Genomic DNA, 18866 nt, shown 5'->3' on the forward strand with positions numbered 1-18866 from the left:
CAGTCGTTAAGACTACCTGTGGCCAAGACTGAACGACCATCGTTGGTATCTTCACCTGAGGTCAATAGGTTACGTTTGTTGAGTTTCCTGGGAAGAGATGAAAGGACAGCATTGTAAGTGGGGGATAAGTGGTGGCGTAGACCCCCTCCCCTGTTCAATGACGGCTTCTCAACCCTGGTGTAAATGGCTTCCTTGACACCTCATTCAAACCATCCATCTTCTCTGTCTAAAATGTGCACCTGGTGGTCCTCAAACGAGTGTCCTCTGTCCTTCAGATGTAAGTAGACTGCAGAGTCTTGACCTGAGGAGTTGGCCCTTCTGTGTTGAGCCATGCGTTTGTGTAGTGGTTGTTTAGTCTCCTTTCATCACTTCCCAGGAAACTCAGTCAGTCAGAACTGAAGAAGTCCTTTGGATGAGGGACGAAACGTCTTCCAGTATCTTCAACCAAGTCCAGTTGCCCTTGATTTTAACCTTCGTTGGATAACTATGACCTGGATGACTGAGAATCTTCATAGACATATTATGCCTCTGAACACTGAATGTATAACGTTAGTTATATTCAGACACGTGAATCATAATTTAACGTTAATTTACACACAATTTTATATTTTTATATATTATATAAATATAGTTATATAATATAGTAGCCCAAGTCACAGGTTGCCATTTTTGATTAGATGCCAAGCTTCAAGAAGGTAGGACAGACTGAGGAGAGAGGAGAGGAGAGATGGACGTATGAGAGTAGTTTGCTGCTGATGAAAGCAGATAATAACCTTTATTCCCAATGTTTCTTGGTTTAGTTTCCATCTGCATCTAATTGTTAAGCTAAGTGAACTGAAACGAATGCTGTGAGTGCATGAGCTCGGTGGGGTTTAGGTGCATCCTGTCTTGTTGGCAATCAAGGCATTCTGTGTATGTTGTGGCCTATTAGAAGCTGATACAGTAGTAAGGCTTAGTGCTAATTAAATTCCCCAGACCTAATAAACACTTTACCAGTACTACCTGTGCTAATGAATTTATGGGTTGAAATAGTTTGAAAGTGGAAACGAAAGAGAGAAATTTGGAATTGATGAGAAAGAGGAGTTGGTTTCACTAAATTCCAGTTTGAGTTTTTATAGTGCCAACTCAGGCAGGTAGTCAAACCAACTTACAGAACTCTACAAAGACGTTTTTGGTTGGGTCCAGAGCAACAGACTCAAAGTTTTTCCCCACCAGGACTTTGACTGGTCCTTTATCCCAATCCTCTGGGATCTCCTCAGACCGATAGTAGGGCTGCACCACAAGACAAGACAAGTTATTGGCTTTAATGCTGTTGTGTGACTGAATATGAAAGGTGTGTGTGTGTGTGTGTTACCTTGGCAGTGCCATCCACAACTTCCTGGCACAGCTTGCTCAGTGAATTTGCTGTGAGATCCCCGGCAGTGATGGTGAACTTCTTTCCCGTCTCCATGTTGATGATGCGTGCAGTGGGAGCGTCATTCGCGGACACGGCAAAGTATTTCAGCACATGAGAGAGGGCTTCTGTCACATCGATCACAATGAACAGCATCTACATAATACACACACAAGACATAAATTAGGTTTTATGTCTTTCTGTCTCTGTCTCTCTCTCAAAAACACACTACCCTACACACACATACGCACACACACACATCAGACTGTTACCTTGCCCTTGAACTTTTTGGCAACAGCCCTGGATTCGTCCACCAGGGCTGTCTGACTCTCCACAGAGGAGTTGATGAACAGCAGGCTGTGCAGGAGGATGCTAGAGGTGAATATCTTATCTGCAGTCTAAGAACAGACACACACTTTTAATATAATTTTACATTTCACTTGAATGTTCGAATTATGTGTGTGTGTGTGTGTGGGGGTGGTGGGTGGGTTTTACCTGCTGGCTGAATGGGACGATCAGCTCCAGGCTATTTTCCTTGATGAAGGTGGTCAGGTTATTTTTGTCCAGCTTCCCTTCTTCTGACAATGCAAAGTCTGCTCTGCCATCATCAAACTAGCAAACACACACACACATTTGTGTACTGATGGTCGGACAAAACAAGCAAACTTTGGCCCCGGGAAATTTTATTTGATTCAGTCATAAACAAGATACACATAAAGCAAAACAGTAACAAACAAAAATCCAACACGTGCTGGATACGCAAAGAAATAAAGTTAATTAAAACAAACTATACTTAGCATGTAACCATGGACGGATTATGAGACAATGGGCCCCTGGCACAAACATGTAAAAAGCCTCCCACCCCTCCTACATATGATCAAGACGACCATCTTGAAACAGACACAAACAACAGCTGCATTGTTTGTTGTTGTTTTGGGTTTCTTTGTAGTCAGTTTGCTTCTATTTGGGGTGGGTTTGTGTCCTTTTGTAGTTGTTTGATTGACTTTCCAACAAGAAATCTTAACAGTCACTTAAACAGAGGCTCTGACCCAGGGGCCCCCTGACCCCCCTTGGGCTGTTCAGTAATCCTGCATGTAACACAAACAAGTTGCATAAAACGGAAGCAATCTAATCTAATTTATTTCTAAAGGGGTTCTGGAAATTGAAATATTAACTGACAGATTAATACATTTTAAAAAAGTCATTACTGTAATTGCAGGCCTAATCTTTTTCTTTATCTTCTGCTATATGGCAAGATGCTAAACAGAATTCAAGCCTTGTTTATTCTAAATCTAAAGTTTCTAAAGTTGGAAAACCCTTTTACAGAAGTCAGCCCACTGTCCTCACATTTCTATCCTTGTGAGAACATCCAGTCCTCAAAAAGTATAGTCACTATCTCTAGGCGCTAGATGGCAGCAAAGCCAACATCATTACGGCTTCTTGTATTATGGAACTGCCTTTCTATAAAACACTTGATTCTGTGCCTTTCAGCGACTATCATAGCATTTTTTTTACCTTTTTGAAGAGCACCACTGAGTTGGCTTTGACTTCATACTTGTGGAAAACCTCAGGACTCGCTGACACAGCAAACTCAGTGTCGGTCATATCCAAAGCAGCTTCTTTGAACAACTTGGCTGCTTCACTTTCCAGATCCTAATATAAATATAAATCAAAATATGAATATAACAAATAATATGGGAGCTTATGATTTATTAGTAGAAAGATAGCTAAAATAGATAAACGTACATCAAAGAATCCTACAACAGTGATGTTATGGGAATCGATGAACTGAGCTGCAGAGTCTGTCGAGTCGAGCACAGGGGTGCCAGGGCCTGTTCGGCGCTTCATCCACTGGATTATTCCCTCTACTGACCTCTTACCTGGAAAACACACACATCCACAAAACACGATGTCAAGTCATGTCAATTTTTTTTCAAGTAATTTAACACACCAAGATGTAAGATGAAAAGATTGTGGTTTTGCAGGGGGTTAGAGGGGCACATATGGTTGTGAGTCTGAAAACCTGGACAGGACACAAGTCTACAGTTACATTAAGTGTGTGTCCCTGTGTGTGCGTTTACCAGTGAAGTCAACAGGCTCCTTGCGGTCTCCGTTGACGAACAGTTTCAGAGTGGGGAAGCCATCGATGTCAAACTCCTCAGCCAGCTCCTTCTCCTCTGTGGCGTCCACTTTGGCCAAACGCATCGCTGGTTCCTCAGTCTTCAGCTTCCCAGCAGCCTCTGCATAAAGTGGCTCCAGCTGTTTACAGTGGCCACACCAGGGAGCATCTACACAAACACACAGTTACTTTCTTTATACAACACTGGACTGAGTTTAAATGTGTTTCCATGTAGAAGAAATACTGAAAATCAAGAGGCCGAAGCAGCAGCTACTCCACACAGGTGTCAGTTCTGTCCAGTATTGCGTTGCTATCAGCAGCACATGCACAGATACACATGGAAATAAGCCACTGATAGCAGCAGTGGCAGTTGGGCTCAACCTTTATCCCCTTTGCTCTTTTCCTTGCCATGACCCCTTATACTCACAGCGCTGAGCTCATCTGTGGGAGAGTTGAACCAAGAGAGCATCTGGACAGGAGAGGCCACGTGTATGCACATTTGTATGATAACGCCTCAGTGCTTATGAGGGCCAGAACAGAAAGCAGCGGTGGAAAGAATTTTACATTTATAGTACAAATTCTAAAGTCAAGGTCCACTAAGTTAGCTATTCCTAAAGCTTTGGTCCAAACCCACAGCCTCCTTTAGCTTTATTTTAATGTGTGTTTCCAAGGTCAAAGAGGAACCTCTGTTTTATTTTAGTTTTTGTGTTACTCCATCACATCTGCATGTCTTCTTTAGGAAAGTACAGATCTGTGACACCTTTTAACACAAAACTTGTCAATTACAATCCATTTTGGTCCAACATATGTCACTGATGTTATCTGATGTTATATGAGCTGAAAAGCAACACAAACTTCATATATATTGTCTCAAAAAAGTTCTTTGTAGAAGTTTTTTATCACCTATTGGGCACAACAGAGTTCATTCATGATCTCACTGCTGTTTCCACTTCAGATGTAATTCAAAACTTAATACAACTACTTACAGAATTCAACAAGTAAATGCTGATTTTCGCTGAGAGCCCTGGCAAAGTTGTTGATGTGGAGAACCATCACATCTTTCTCCTCCTCTATCTCTGTTGTTTTCTCTTTCTTTGGTGCCTCTTTGGTTTCCTCCTCCACTTTTTCTGTCTCCCCCAGAGTTTCTTCTGTTGATGCCTCTTCTTGTGTTCCAGTCTGTTTGTCGGCGTTGCTGTCTGTGTCGTCGGCCTGGACGCAAGAGGCCCACAGCAGCAGGCCTAGCAGAGTTATGGACAGAAGCCTGCGTGTTGTCATGATGGCGTTTTCTGTCTGAGCTGCAGTGGTACCTTCGCTCAGGTATGGGCACCCATAATGTGTAACTGAAAGCATGTACTTTTATTTGTCTAAGATGGAGAGTGTGTGTCAAAATTTTACTGGCCTTGCTGCTCATCCAATCAGATGGTACGCCTACAGGGGACTCTTTCCAGTGTAAACCAATCAAATGGTGCCCTGTAGATTCACAGTTGTGAAAAACTGGTTGATCCACTGTTAAGGCTTCAAGACTCATCACACCTCTTTGTCTTTTTCTCCTTCTTTGTCATCTTTTCCTTCATCATTTGTTATTGTGTTTTTAGCCATCACGCACCAGATGGTAGCATGTATATGTGTAAACGTCTTTAATCTTTCATTCCTCACACTGTAGCTGGGCCTTATCAGTCATTTACCTAAAAACAGTGACTGCATAGTAATTGGGAGGATTGTTAGCTCTTCCAATCTCTTTTAAATGGCTCATCCATATTACTGTTTAACAGAAACAGTAATATTCTTTTCTGTGTTGGCTTAAAAGTTGAGTTAATTCTTGACTTGGAAACTCTTATCTGTTCTGGAGCCTTTTTAATGATAATAAAAAAAATTTAAAAGTCAAAACACGGACTGCATGACTCTAGTCTGATCGAAGACCACTGTTGCAAGTCGTTACCCATCTCTCTCTCTCCCCCGTCCTTTCCTGTCATCTCTCTACTGTTTACCCTCTAATTAAGGCATACAATGCACCCAAATACTTTAAATAGAATAAAGGGATAATCCATCCTCTTGTTGAAAATTCTGACCACACCAACGTTTACTGACCAGTGTGGTCAGAATTGTGCTCTGTTGTACCTGTAACCACACTCAACAGTGATGTCACGGTGTCCTGGAGTACACTTGCACATCAGGGCAGCAAGGTGAGAAGGTAAACCACTGGAGGTCAGCAGGATTTTCAGGGGAAATTACTCTCTAAACTTAAAACTAAAGACAATAAGGCAACTAGAGAACTCCTGAAATTTTGATATTGCATCACAAAAAAGGCTGAAATATTATATATATATATTATTAGTAACATTGTATCTTTTTATAAACCAGGATAATCCAGAGTATTTATTTGGATGTCTCTCTTTAGTTGACAGCATGGAAAAAAGTTCAGTGTGAGGTCTGTGTATTACCCAGAGTAACTGGAACACTGTGTCTGAAAAAGGCAAGTTCCTATTTAATCGTTTAAATGTAAGTTTTCAATTCTGTCAGCACCACTGACTAAATTAAAGTCCCCTCTATTGTATTTGGGTTTCAAAACCTGGACACACAAAACAACATGGTCTGCATGACTACATACCACTATGCTTTTTGTAATTTGGGTGAAACAAACATCACATAAATGATAGGCTGCAGTTAAAAAACTGAGCACAACACATAGGCATTGATTGGTTTCTGTTTTCCCATTTTTATTAAACTTTTTAAGAATCTATCAAAGTTAAAAAGGGTATGAATAAAGAACAGTCCGCTGTCAGCCCCTGCAGGCTGTTTAATGCTGCATGTGTGTGTTCTCCGTTAGTGTGTGTGTGAGCTCTGGGTTTGGATCCCAGTTTGCCAGCAAGTCACTGAAGTCTGGCTGAGTGCCGTCGAGGGTGTGTGTGTTGTGGTGTGTCAGTGCATTGTAGTGCATGTGTGTGTTTGTGTCTGTGTGTGTGCTGTCCTGTGAAGGCGAGTCACTTTTTGTGTGTGTGACATCAGGTGTGTTACTGAAACTGACCAGAGAGCAGCAGGGGATTGGTTCAGTCCAGAAACTGAGCGGGAGATGCCGCTTGATCATCGGGCGGCTGCGGCCCTGACTTGGGCCCCTGTGGTTGAACAGTTCGGCCAGGGGCCCCAAACCGCTGTTACCCTTAGCAAATCCGACTCCTTTATCATCAGCACAAGTCCCAAAGCTGTTTTCTTGCTCCTCTGGACTTCCTGCTCTTGCAATTTTCAGCAGGTCGTCATAATAACGCAGCCGCCCGCCTGTTGTGACGGAGACTGGGTCGCTGTAGATGTCACAAGTGTCTTGATCACCAGAGCAGCGACCAAAATACCGCTGAATGTCACGGCTGATGAGATCTGCAAACCTCAACAGCTGCTTGGTCACGTCCAAAGCATAGTGGGCGGGTTTTAAGAAAAGCTCTAAACATTCCTCCTCTTCCTCCTGAGCTTCAGATTCTTCATCATCCTCCTCCTCCTCTTCTTCTCTGTCTTCGTCATCTTCCCTCAGCTCCGGCTTTTCCTCCAGCATCTCCTCTACATCTTCCTTGCATGAAGAGTGCTGGAAAATAAGCGGAAAGTAGGCTGGAGTCGGGGTCTGCACGAGGAAGTTTCTGATGACGCCCGCCGCCATGTTGGCTTATTAAAGCTGGAGACAGTTACAGAAGAGAAGAAGTAAAGGATCAAATAGTAAAGCAGTTTGTTGACAGGATATAAATTTGAAATTGCTTGAAAAAGAAAACGTTTTATTACCTGAGCACAATTAGCTGCCAGGTTCAGCTGAATCTAACTTGAAGTCCGAGGAAAAGGTCTGGCCTAGGTCATTGATGGAGCCATTTTACTCTATGTGTGTGTGCATATGTAATACTGGACCATCAGGATTGTCACAATATATATACCTCAGCACACGGCTGCAGGCGTGTGTGTGTCTCCTGTCAGATGAGGCAGCTTCCAGAACAAATATTTGCGTGCCGGATTGGTCAAACACACTTTGTTTACTTAATCACTGGGCAACCAGGGAGGGGGTCCGAGGCTAATGGATCCTCTGCTAGGGGATGATGGAGAGTTGTTATACACACATGCACACACACACATCATTGCTTTTTCCATCCCTGTTATCAGGCTAGTTAAAGGATAAAAGAGCATGAAATCAAATCATATGCTGTTTTGACTTCTAAAGGGTAAGCGACATCAGCAGACTAAGATACAGTACAACCTAGTCAGACATGACGTGCTATAATGTTTTTTAATAGGGACACGACATCAAACTCACACGAGTCAACCAGGTCAACCTCCCAAACTGCCAATCCTTGTCTTCAGGAAGATGAGTCAGACACAACATCAGTTTTACCTGTGGCTATTGACTGACTTGCTGAACAGAAAAAAACCTCTTTAAAGGCTAGTGGAGGACAGATGCAGGGGTAGCAGCAACATAGTGCTGCTGATGAGCAGGTTAGCACTTTGTATTTTTTACTCCCAGTGAGCCTAGAATAGGTTAAAGGATAAGGCTTGAATTATTTTCTATTTCTGTCAATGTCAACAAATCTAATAAAAAGTTGTGGGACTCTTGAATTCTTCTTTCCCTCCCTAGTTTGCCCTTTAAAGGTATACAGGGACAAAAATATAAATAATTTCCTTAAAAACAATAAACTTTAGGCATGTAACAGTAATTTTTCAGGAAAATTTCTGTCAAGGACTATGTTATTTGTTGAAGATAGTGTTCACAATTTATTTATAATGTGGCCTGTAGAGTTTTTTTGCCTGCTGCACAGCAGATCAGCTGAATATGTAAAGATATACACATTTGTTTGTCAAATTTCCTACAAAAGAAATTTACTAAAATGGAAATTTTATTTGTAAAATAGGTTTACCATATTCTCTATCTACAACTTACCACAAGACACACGTTTTTACAGCTACATACATTATTAATTATTATTTGCATTTCCTCAACATTTAACCAATAATATTTGAAATCTTTGGAAGTTCTGAGATCTTTATTGAAGTAAATAAGGTGCAGTGCATTTGAACTATGTCGAGCAGCACAATATATAAGTGCCATGTTGCTTTTGGTGGGTAACGTCATGCTGGTTTACTTTATTGTAGATAAAACAGAACAAAGTATAGTGATAAGTCTCACTTATTAAGTCCTGCACTTCACCAGATTTTACTGACCTTTACAGACATCTGTAACTCTGTAAATATGTGCATGTGCTTCTGTTTATATGTACATGTTGAGCATTAATATATGTTTGTGTGTGTGTGTGTGTGTGTGTGTGTGTGTTATCAGGACACCCTGACTCCCTTGGCCTGCCTGTCACCAGTATCCAGGCTTCTGTGTTGATTTTAGGACTAAAGATCAATAGCAGCAATATGTCGGCTCTCAAGAGCCTGACAATGAATTACACAGGCTTTTAGCCACACAAGCACATAGACACACACACACACACACACACACAGATTTGTCTTATATTTGAAATTCATCATAATCCTTTAAGAGAATATAGAAACATCATTCCTGCTACAATTGTTAGGGGTAGTTTGTTTCAGAAACCAACTTTGTGAAATTATACTTTTAGTGGGTAAAAGTTTTGTTTATAGGTTAAATATTAGCAGGTTGTTCAGCAGTTTGTGCAAACTTAGTATTTCATATAAATAATGGATCAGTTTCTCTTGATGATGAGTAATGCATACTTACAGAATAAAATCAGCTTACAAGAAAAATGTGACATGTTCAGCTGCTTTACATAGTAATATGTTTTTATTTTATTTGTTCTATTAAACTCTTTTTTGTTAACTATTTAACAAATGTAAACTGTAATCAAGAAAGCAGAAAACATATTGTGTTACAATACATACTTTCATACTACATTCATTAAAAACATGTGTTCTTGTTTAGTAATTTTGAATTAAAAGAACACTTGCCTCAGTTGCAGCCTGTAAATGCCTGTGCAGCTGTAAAACACCCCAGTGAATCAAATAAATAGGCTACATCCAGTATGTTGTCTCACATGTCCTGCACTTTGTACACCAACCATACACCCCAACCACCTCTCTAAGATGTGGTGTACATAAATGTAGCTACACACACACACACACACACACACACACACACACACACACACACACACACACACACACACACACACACACACACACACACACACACACAATACATTGCCAAGGAACATAATCTAGACAGCATTTACATTTCCTTACAACACATGATTGTCTCACCAAATTAGCAGTACAGAAACAGAATTTTTTGGGACAGGGTTGCCCCAGTGCATGCTAGGTAGGCTCCAACTCTGAATGGGATTAAAGAATGAAGGGATGCATGGATACAACAAATATTATGAGGCACAATTTACGTATGAGCTGACCACTGATATTTTATTGAGACAATCCATTCTCAGGCTTTCACCACATTTATCCAACAGAAAATAACACGGAAAAGCTCTCAAAAGTTACACATTTTTAAAAAAAACTGCAAAAAACCCCCACTAAAACCTAAGTCCCAAGTCCACAGTGTCCATTAAACAGTGTCCATTCTCAGTCTCAGGTGTTTCAATAGCTGTTCTCAGGCTTTGCCAGAACCTGGGGATCTGGTTGTCATCATCAGGCCACTTCAGGTACGTCCTGGAGTTCATGACTTTCCTGAGTTTACAGAACCTTTTGGGGATGGTCGCTTTGTCAATGGGCTCCAACAGAATCAGCACCATTGAGTCGTCGTTTTGGTCAAACAATCTAAAATGGGTGTAATCCAGCTCGTATTTGCACCATTCACTCCTGACAAAATGCTGAGAAAGGACAAACAGAGTTTTGTGACTCTTCTCTATGGCGTCCACGATGTTGTCCAAGATCCAGTCTCCAGGAACAAAGTCTCTCTTGTGGAGGCAGAGCCGGAGAGGAGGCTCGGCCTGCTCGAGTTCCGGGACCAGATGTGCTTCCACCCATCCTGAGTCCATTTCACTGTATGACACAAAGGCGTCATACTTGAGTTCTCCCTTTTTTAACTTTGGCTTCCGCTTTGCTCTCAGCCAGGCCCAGGTCATCCTGATATACCACACAACACTAAATTTGTGACACACACCTGCGATGAGCAGAAACACTGCCAGGATGCCTAAGCAGAGTAAAGAAAAAGCTAAATCTGCGTGGCACTCAAACACTGACAACCTCACGTCTACCACACTCTCTCCTCTGTCGGCGTCAGGAGAGTCACAGATGTACGACTTGAATCCATCTCCAATTGTGACGCGATGATTCGCTGAATTACTTGTCATGAACGTTACAAAGTCACATGAACAGACATAAGTGTTAGCACCTGCCTCCAAACGCTTTAGATTTTTATATGAGTTTAGATTATCACTGCTGATTGTATGTAAATCATTGTTTTGAATGGAGAGAAATGTGAGACCAGGGTATACAGGCCCATCTGGCAAACGACTGAGCTTGTTTCCAGAGATGTATAACTCTCTGAGAAAAGGTAGTTCGATGTTGAACACTGCCAAGGCATTGTCTGACAGGTCAAGGATGTGTAAGCTCACCGGCAAACAAGCTGTCACTTTTGTTAAATGCGTCGATGAAAGGTTTAAGAACTGGAGACTTGGCGGCCAGAAACAAGTCTCCGGCATACTATGAAACACATTTCCACTCATGTCAATGTTTTCAAGCTTCTCTAGTTTGGTGAAGAGCTGGCTGTTGATTGACTGCAGGTAATTCCTGCTGATATTGAAGGTTTCCAAATTCAAAAAAACACCTTTGCCGTCGCACATCATTTGGCTAAGGGCCAGATCACTAAAAATGTTGTCACTAATGTCCAGATACTCCAGCTTTGTGAGACGGGCAGATAAGTCACAAGGAATGGCGAAAAGCTTGCAGTTTAGCACAGACATATGCACCACCTTCAGCAGACGGTACAGGAATAAGAGGGCTGGGAACATGTGGAAATCAGGCACATCAATGTTTTTGAGGATGACAGTCTCCAAACGGTCCAGGGTTTGGAGATATGGACGGTGAACCGAATAAAGAAATAAAAAATGTATTTCTTCAAGTGCAAACATAACTATATTGGAGTTTGACAGCAGTTCTAGAAATTCTAGACCAGCTGTAACTGTAATGTTAATCTTTTTTAAAATAACTTGTGTTGTTCCGCCTTTGAAGGCCACTTTAAATGGGATCATATGATTCTTTGTGAGGAACCATGTGTCGGTGAATGTCAAGGTTGTGTTTGGGTGTACAACATCAGATAGTATAGCTTCCACGAGCGCTGGATTTATCTGAAACGGACCATTCAGACCAAGTGTTACATGTTTAATTGGTCCAATTTGTCTCAAACTTCCTCCTGCATATAATTTCAGGTTCTGTCCATCAAAAATAACCTCTTCAAGACCACTGAGGCCAGAAAAGTCATTTTTTCTGACAGATTGAAAGTAAGGTCCTCCAAATTGTAGGGTTTTTAATCTCGTCAGTGGCTGGAAAAGATTGCCTTGACCCAACACGCTATATCTGTTCCCCAAAAGATTCAAGTGCCTAAGAGAAAAAAGGTTCTCAAACCATCCAGCAGACAACCTATCCAGTCTGTTAAAGGACAAATCCAATTTCTCCAAATTACTCAACGGGGAAAATGCTTGCTCCTGGATCGTTTTGATTCTGTTGTTACTCATGGTCAAAGACCATAACCTGGCATAGGCAACAAAGTCTTTTTTCGTTATTGTCCCCAGTCTGTTGAATGAGAGATTGAGTTCAGTGATGAGATTTGACGGGGCTGCAGGGACTTTTGTGTGGTTTTGTCTCGAGCAGTTACAGGATGTTTGTTCACAGCTGTGACACTGTGGTCTGGACAATGACAAGCTTTGACGCGTAAGCAGGACAAACATGAGAAATGTCAGGATTGTCATCTTGAGTCCCTATAAAACACAACAGAAAACAAATCAACAGGCCTTTTATTGCAATATATGAATAAAAAACACAATTGTTGGCTGTGTCTATTAAGCTGCCGCACATCACATTTATCAAACTACTCATTTATCATTGGAGAGAAATATTACAAAATGCAAATTAACCTTGTGACTAAAACAAATGCTGTCTGACTTTCTTTCCAAAGGCATTTTTGGTAATTATACCACAGAGAAATATCATGATTATAAAGCACAGGTGTAACTAATAACTTTAATGATGCGGCTTTTTTATTGTAGTGTGTCGGATAGCACAAACCGGGACCCCGAATGGAGTCATTAATTACATTATTCACACTTGCGCTTTTCCTACTGGGACAAGAAGACGTCTTCTCTGCAAAAGGCCATTTCATTTAAAAGGATAAACACCTGCGTCATAGTTGTCCAGTTATACTGCCAGATTACTACAAAATAATCCACACCTGCAAGCCAATCAGAACGGGGACTTCTCTGTGGCCATGGTATCAAATCTATTGATAAATTGATTAATTTAAAAGAAATTATATATAATTTAAATTTGCATTAACTACTTAATGCTACTACTCTACTATCACTATTTCTACTGTATTTTGTTGATTCTGTATTGATGAATTAATGTGAATTTCAAATGGAATTGCATATGCTAGAAGTCAGATTTTGAATAAAAAATTTTTTACTTTTAAATGAAATGATTTTTAACAACTTTTAAAATTTGACAGTTTATAATCAGTTATGAAACACTGAAAAATGCTATATTCACTTGAGGATCACATGGCACACTCCATAAAGCAATAAAGCATGACGGGACTAAAAAGAAATTAGTAAATAAAGTAAAATACCTTGATGAGTCTTGGCTGAAATTTCTTGTCCATCTTCGGCACGGTCATGGCAGGACAGGAAGAGGATTCACACATTGTCATTATGACTTCTCTAGTTTGCAAATTACCTCCCCACGTCTCAGACATTCTACCACATTAGGAAGTGGAGTGACATAAATAAAATGTTGGTTTCCCGGCAGAGCTTTGGGATTAGATAATCTCACGAACAACACTTAGGTTGTTGGTTTATTTGGTTTCACAGTTCAGCAGAGAGCTGACAGAACCACCTGCAACAGAGAAATGCCTTTTTTTCTATTCGGTTGCCACACAACTAATGGAAACTCTTATATTTTATTTGAACAAAATATTTGTATATTTGTTTTACGTGAAGTCTTCTGTATTGTGTGTGGCTAAGAGACCTAACAAACCAGCCTCAGTTAGACTCTTAACTGCCTGTCGGTGTGAATGTGTCCGTAGGTTTTAGAAAAACCTGTCCAAAGTGTATCACACCTCTCATTCAATGACAGCTGGGCGAGGATGCAGCCCACCCTGACACTGTAAAGGGGAAGTGGGTATAAACTGATGGGTGGATGTATACAGCATTGAAACATGTAATGAATTATCTTATGGCTTTTTCTTAACTAGTGACATTTGTTTTTATAATTATTTTCTTTGTTATGCTTTGGATTGTATTTTCTTTCATTGTGTTTTTACTGTAAAGCACTTTGTAACTTCAAAATGTGCTATATCGATAGTTAAACTATTATTCAAATACTAGGTCTGTAACTAGTTCTCTCATCAGGGAAGGAACTAGATTGGTATGTTTTTTCTTCTTAGCAACAGGGCCTATAGCTAGTGATGTGATCTGTCTGCCCAGAACAAGATGCAGTATTTTAACTACTTTCCTTGACCACTAATTAGCTTACAAAAAGATATCTGGAGAACAAATAGCCAGATTGTTTGAAATGTGTTAATATAAATGTCCACCATAAATTGTTGTGGACATTTAGGGGGAATTTCTCAACCATCCATTTCTCAACATCAGTTTGATTAATAATAAATTTGTCAGAGTAATACTCAACCCATGAAACCAGCCTTCTGTGACTTTAAAAAAATAAAAAACCTCGGTGATGCCACCAGCATAGTATCTGTTTTTAACAGAAAGTCCCCAATTCAAATTTGACGTTATAGTGTTTAAAAGACAGGACCTTTTACCAGCAGCCAAGACAAGACAGACATATAAAGATAGACACAAGTTAAATATTACATTAGGTAATTAAAGAAAGACTGACTTCAGTACAAAACCTTTTTTATTTTCTATGATCAAAACTGCAAAACATCTAGAAAAATATACAACAAATGCTTAACCTTTCACAACATTTAACATTTGAAAATGGGAACATAAAAGAAAAGGAATATTCACATTTTCCCCATTAATGATAAAAGAACATTCATTTTTATTTCCTTTCTTTTATATATCAATGTTTTTTATATGTTTGCAATTATAGTTATGGTCTGCCACTTTGTTTTTTGTTTTAAACATCTCCACAGTAGCCAGAGTCGTTGGAGAGCTGTGAGTTGGAGCTGCGGTTGGAGGAAGAGTTCCATATGTCCAGGTTCATGTGCGGGCCGAACGGGTTGAAGCTGCTGTACTGGATTGGTGCGCACCTCACCTCTGGCTCCCGGCTGAAGGGAGAATGAGGCGGGGTGATGGGGGACACGGGGGACATCGGGGCTGATCGCTCTGGTTGGAAGTGGCTCTGGGGCGTCCAGATGGATCCAAACAGACTGGACATGGGGGAGAGGCTACGGGTACCCGAGAAGTATGGCTGTGGAGGATGGAGAGAAAGAAATAATATTAGCTTTTGAACCACTTTTTTTATAGCTATTCTAGCTGCTCTGTGGGCTCAGGAGTTACTGTCCAAAGCTGTTGTATCCCAGTTATACTTCCATCACATTTTCTAACCTTTCCTGCCGCTGTGCTCTGCTACCATCGACCATGTGGCTGCCTGTTCCCTGCAGCAATTGACCTGGCTGTCATTTCACAGCTTTTTAATCTCGTCTCTCCTTTTCAACAAAAACAAAATGACCTTCCTGCTCTAATCAAGATGGCAAGGTTTCTTCCCATCCTCAGCCAGAAGAGTGGTGTCTTAGTGAGTACTGTTTAAGAAGACTCATGCCATGAACCACAATATCATCTTTTTGATTCTAGCTGGGGAGCTTTGTTGCACCCCCCTGCCCCTATATCTGTCTATTTCTGTCAGCCTCTCAAAAAAAAAAAACATTTATGCAACAATTTACTATACGCACCAATACCGTCTGATTATAATCTCATTAATTCTTTCCTAGAGCATTTGAATAACATGAGAAAAACTGCATGCACCACTGTACACATGTGCGAAGCATCAAACAAAAGAAAAGTTTGTTAAAACCCACTTACAGTTTATTGAAACCAGACACTGTTGGTTCCTTATTTCTGCCCAGACACGGCGAGCAGTGATGAAAGCACAAGAGCTAATAACTTCCCCTAAAAGGTATGACTGTGTGTGTACTGTTGTTCAAAAAGACACAACCACAGAAAAAGAACACACCAAATATGGGTGTTAACGAGTGTGTCACAGGTGTTGTAGCAGGTCAATAAGGATCTTGACCATCTTGATGCCTAATCACAGGTTTCAGGCAGCAGCTTGCTTTCTAGTTGGCCTGGTTCATGTTCCAAAGTCTGTTTCTTTTCTGTAACTCTTGTAATGCAACAAAAAAAGTGCTACTGTGGTTACTTAAATTCTAACACTTTTAGTGTTTACAGTATAGCGTTAATAGCCCCAGTGGAACTTTTTGAACATTTAGTGTTGATCCTTCATTTATATCATCTTTTATGTGTAATTTTACTAAAAACTACTGCATAGTTTATTTTTTCATTTCAATAATTACACAAATTTAACCACATCCTGTATATCTATATTCTTGTGGTTAATTTATGTACCTGAAGTTGACCAATATTAGTGAAATCTGAATGACACAATATTTATTTTATTATCAAAACCTTACTGATGATAACGTGAGGTAGTATGCCTGATTTTTGAAAGAATTATAATTACAAATATAGGGATGGGATCGAGACCCGGTTCCAGACTTGCAGGTCCTCTGATGTAACATATATGTCTTGAGCGTCAATTCGGTTTATTTTGCAACGCAATGGATACGAAATCAACAAACAAAACTGGATCAGGCTCCAGTCTCTGCCTGATCTCTGTCAGAGCCTACATACGTTACGGTGAGGGTTAAGCTAGCCCCAAACTACTGTAACGTTAGGTGATAACAGCTACGCTCGTGACTCTAAGTACGTGCAATAAAACCACTACAAGTAAAAAGACAATACTTTATCAATACACCTGTCTGTACGGCAATGTTAAACATGTAGAAATGGTTAATTTAATCATCTCTGTCCTCAGTATCTCATCCTGTATGTTTTATACAAGCACAGCTAACGCTAACTTGGTATTAGCCAAATGAAATAGAAAGCTGTCTGTCTGGAGCACAGACTGGTCTGTAGTCTTAAAAACTCAGCTGCTGGCTGAGACAAACCAGCCGCTCCTCCTTCTACCTGGTAACGTTACCTGCAGCCAGCCAGAGAGGAGGAGGGACTGATACAGACCGATGTCATCACTACTTGTGATGTCAGATAAAGTTACTTTTCTTCTGTAAACATTAATGTTTAAGCTGTTCTAGAAACAACATTTAGCTGTATTTAAAATATTAAATTAAAAACAACCAGGCAGTTAAAATGTAGCCTACACTTCAATATATGTTTATTTATCGCAAGTGATATGTCATGTCAATATATAACGTTATCGCACATTGAATATTTTCCTCATACCGTGCAGGCCTACCTCATGTCCGTTGGGTCTGGTCTTATCAAATAACCATCACTAAATAATAGTAAAGTATTGATAGTGGTATTGATAAAGAATCGGATCGTTAAGCAGTCTCAATAAGGGTATCAATATCAATAAAAATTAACGATCCCCATCCCTATACAGATATGAATATGATGGCCTGATCTTCATTTTACTTTATTAAAAAATAAATAAATTAAAAAAAACAATCGAGTACACACGCAGACTATTAACACCAGAAAAATTTAAATCGGCAACTATTTTAATAATCGTTTTATCAGTTTAAGTAATTTTAAGGGAAAAAAAGAAAAAATTATCTGATTCCAGCTTTTTAAATATGAATATTTTCTGGTTTCTGGACAGAAAACTGAATCTCTTTGGGTTGTGGACAAAGCAAGACATTTTTCACCCTGACAATGACAAATATTTAACTGCAGCAAAGACAGCAGCCAGATCACTTTGTCCTGTTTAAATCATCTGAGTTTAGTGTTGTAACGCCTCACCTTGTTGCCCACACAGGCTGCTGTGTCCCAGGTTGAGGGCGATTCCTGAGGCTGTTCCTCTCTCCAGCTGGTCTGACTGCAGTGTGCAGTCTGGCCCTCCTGACCGGAGAAAACACTCGGAAATGTTCCATTACCTACAAGATGATTAGAGCAAACAAATGCTGAACTTGAATCCAAATAAACGTTAAGGACGCTCAGTCAATGGCTGTTCCAGTAACAGCTTCAAGTGATTTAATTCTGTCCAGAGTGTAATACGAATGTGTGTCATGAGCTTGTACCTATGTAGTTGCTTTCCTCGCTGTAGGTGTAGGGACTGTTGCACTGGCTGGTGGCATTACTCCAAGTAAACCTGCAGGAAACAAGGAAACATTTGTGCAACGGTTTAAAGGGACAAATAAAAAAAAAAGCTTATTTACTAAGTTATTTTAAGCAGTTAGGGATGCTGTTTACACAGGGGGTTAGTGGAGGAAGGTCAAGTAGTTTTTGGACACAAAGTCATTCTCCCCCCGTGATGTGTAAAATGCAAATCACAGTAAAACAAATCCAATAAAGACACAACATTAGCATTCAAGTTTCTGTCCAATATTCACTCTTATTAGCTCTGGTTCAGTTCTCCACTCCAGAGGAAAATATCTGGCTATTCGGGTTGTCTTAATGTAGGGCTGGGCAATAAAACAATAATGATAATTATCGCAATATAACAAATGTTCAATAAATGTTTGTGAATCAAATAAATTACATAAAACAAATCAGCACTTAATTTTTATATTGTGATATTTATTTCGTTGAGGAAAAGGGACAAAAAAAGATCATGCATATTTGTTGAAATAAGATTTTATCATAATTGTTTTGAATGTTCTACCTCAGATTTGTTAAGTGTGACTCACTGTTTGGCATCAAGTGTCATTTTCTGACCAAAAAAATTAGTTTAAAACCACAATTAACCATCTGGTTTCTTTAACTTTCACTCGTGAGCAAAAATCAGCCTTTAAACTTGAAAGAAATAAGGATTTGACATTTATCGTGAAAAGTATCGATATCGAATGATATGAAATTTTTTATTGTGATAACATTTTTGGCCATATCGCCCAACACGATTTTAACCTCCAACTTTCTTTAACAGCTTGTCATTATTTTGTCTGTCTGCTCTTTGGTGCTGAATTTGTCATTCATCGCCGTCTGATTCATTTTT

General features: G+C 39.9%; 4 protein-coding genes across 7 annotated transcripts in view; all 4 read right to left on the reverse strand.

Annotated features, from left to right (window-relative positions):
- pdia2 (protein disulfide isomerase family A, member 2) overlaps positions 1-4787 on the reverse strand; it is an 18914-nt gene extending 14127 nt beyond the window's left edge. The window contains exons 1-8 of the mRNA XM_046048203.1: positions 4499-4787; positions 3475-3681; positions 3140-3273; positions 2909-3046; positions 1889-2005; positions 1666-1791; positions 1355-1549; positions 1152-1272 (exon numbers count right to left, since the gene is read on the reverse strand). Coding sequence (XP_045904159.1) covers positions 1152-1272; positions 1355-1549; positions 1666-1791; positions 1889-2005; positions 2909-3046; positions 3140-3273; positions 3475-3681; positions 4499-4787 — 1327 coding nt within the window. The remainder of the gene's footprint in view (positions 1-1151; positions 1273-1354; positions 1550-1665; positions 1792-1888; positions 2006-2908; positions 3047-3139; positions 3274-3474; positions 3682-4498) is intronic.
- A 1522-nt stretch (positions 4788-6309) lies between these two features.
- Positions 6310-7155, reverse strand: LOC123970261 (protein PERCC1). The gene is made up of 2 exons (XM_046048250.1): positions 7063-7155; positions 6310-7032 (listed from the first exon to the last, which is right to left on the reverse strand). The coding sequence occupies exons 1-2, from the start codon at positions 7153-7155 to the stop codon at positions 6310-6312; spliced, it is 816 nt and encodes a 271-aa protein (XP_045904206.1).
- Positions 7156-10024: 2869 nt separating this feature from the next.
- On the reverse strand, positions 10025-12421 carry LOC123969628 (toll-like receptor 2). Its single transcript, XM_046047199.1, has 2 exons — positions 12211-12421; positions 10025-11574 (listed from the first exon to the last, which is right to left on the reverse strand). Exons 1-2 carry the CDS (start codon positions 12419-12421, stop codon positions 10025-10027), a joined length of 1761 nt encoding a protein of 586 aa, XP_045903155.1.
- A 2146-nt stretch (positions 12422-14567) lies between these two features.
- tmem131l (transmembrane 131 like) overlaps positions 14568-18866 on the reverse strand; it is a 36564-nt gene continuing 32265 nt past the window's right edge. For all 4 annotated transcript variants that reach the window (XM_046048168.1, XM_046048167.1, XM_046048166.1 and 1 more), the window contains 3 exons: positions 17953-18023; positions 17675-17808; positions 14568-15104 (listed from right to left, as the gene is read on the reverse strand). In XM_046048168.1, the coding sequence (XP_045904124.1) occupies positions 14811-15104; positions 17675-17808; positions 17953-18023 (499 nt within the window). In that variant the 3' untranslated portion in view covers positions 14568-14810. The remainder of the gene's footprint in view (positions 15105-17674; positions 17809-17952; positions 18024-18866) is intronic.

The sequence above is a fragment of the Micropterus dolomieu genome, linkage group LG04 (assembly GCF_021292245.1).
Source record: "Micropterus dolomieu isolate WLL.071019.BEF.003 ecotype Adirondacks linkage group LG04, ASM2129224v1, whole genome shotgun sequence".
NCBI classification, from domain to species: domain Eukaryota; kingdom Metazoa; phylum Chordata; class Actinopteri; order Centrarchiformes; family Centrarchidae; genus Micropterus; species Micropterus dolomieu.

What these genes read in the sequence shown, in the direction of transcription:
- LOC123970261 (XM_046048250.1), bottom strand. Translation starts at nt 7,155, where the DNA reads ATGGCGGCGGGCGTCATCAGAAACTTCCTCGTGCAGACCCCGACTCCA. An exon ending in ACTCTTCATGCAAGGAAGAT is followed by an intron (nt 7,033 to 7,062) that starts GTAGAGGAGATG and finishes GAAAAGCCGGAG; the next exon opens with CTGAGGGAAGATGACGAAGA.
- LOC123969628 (XM_046047199.1), bottom strand. Translation starts at nt 12,421, where the DNA reads ATGACAATCCTGACATTTCTCATGTTTGTCCTGCTTACGCGTCAAAGC. An exon ending in GAAAAAAGACTTTGTTGCCT is followed by an intron (nt 11,575 to 12,210) that starts ATGCCAGGTTAT and finishes TTATGTTTGCAC; the next exon opens with TTGAAGAAATACATTTTTTA.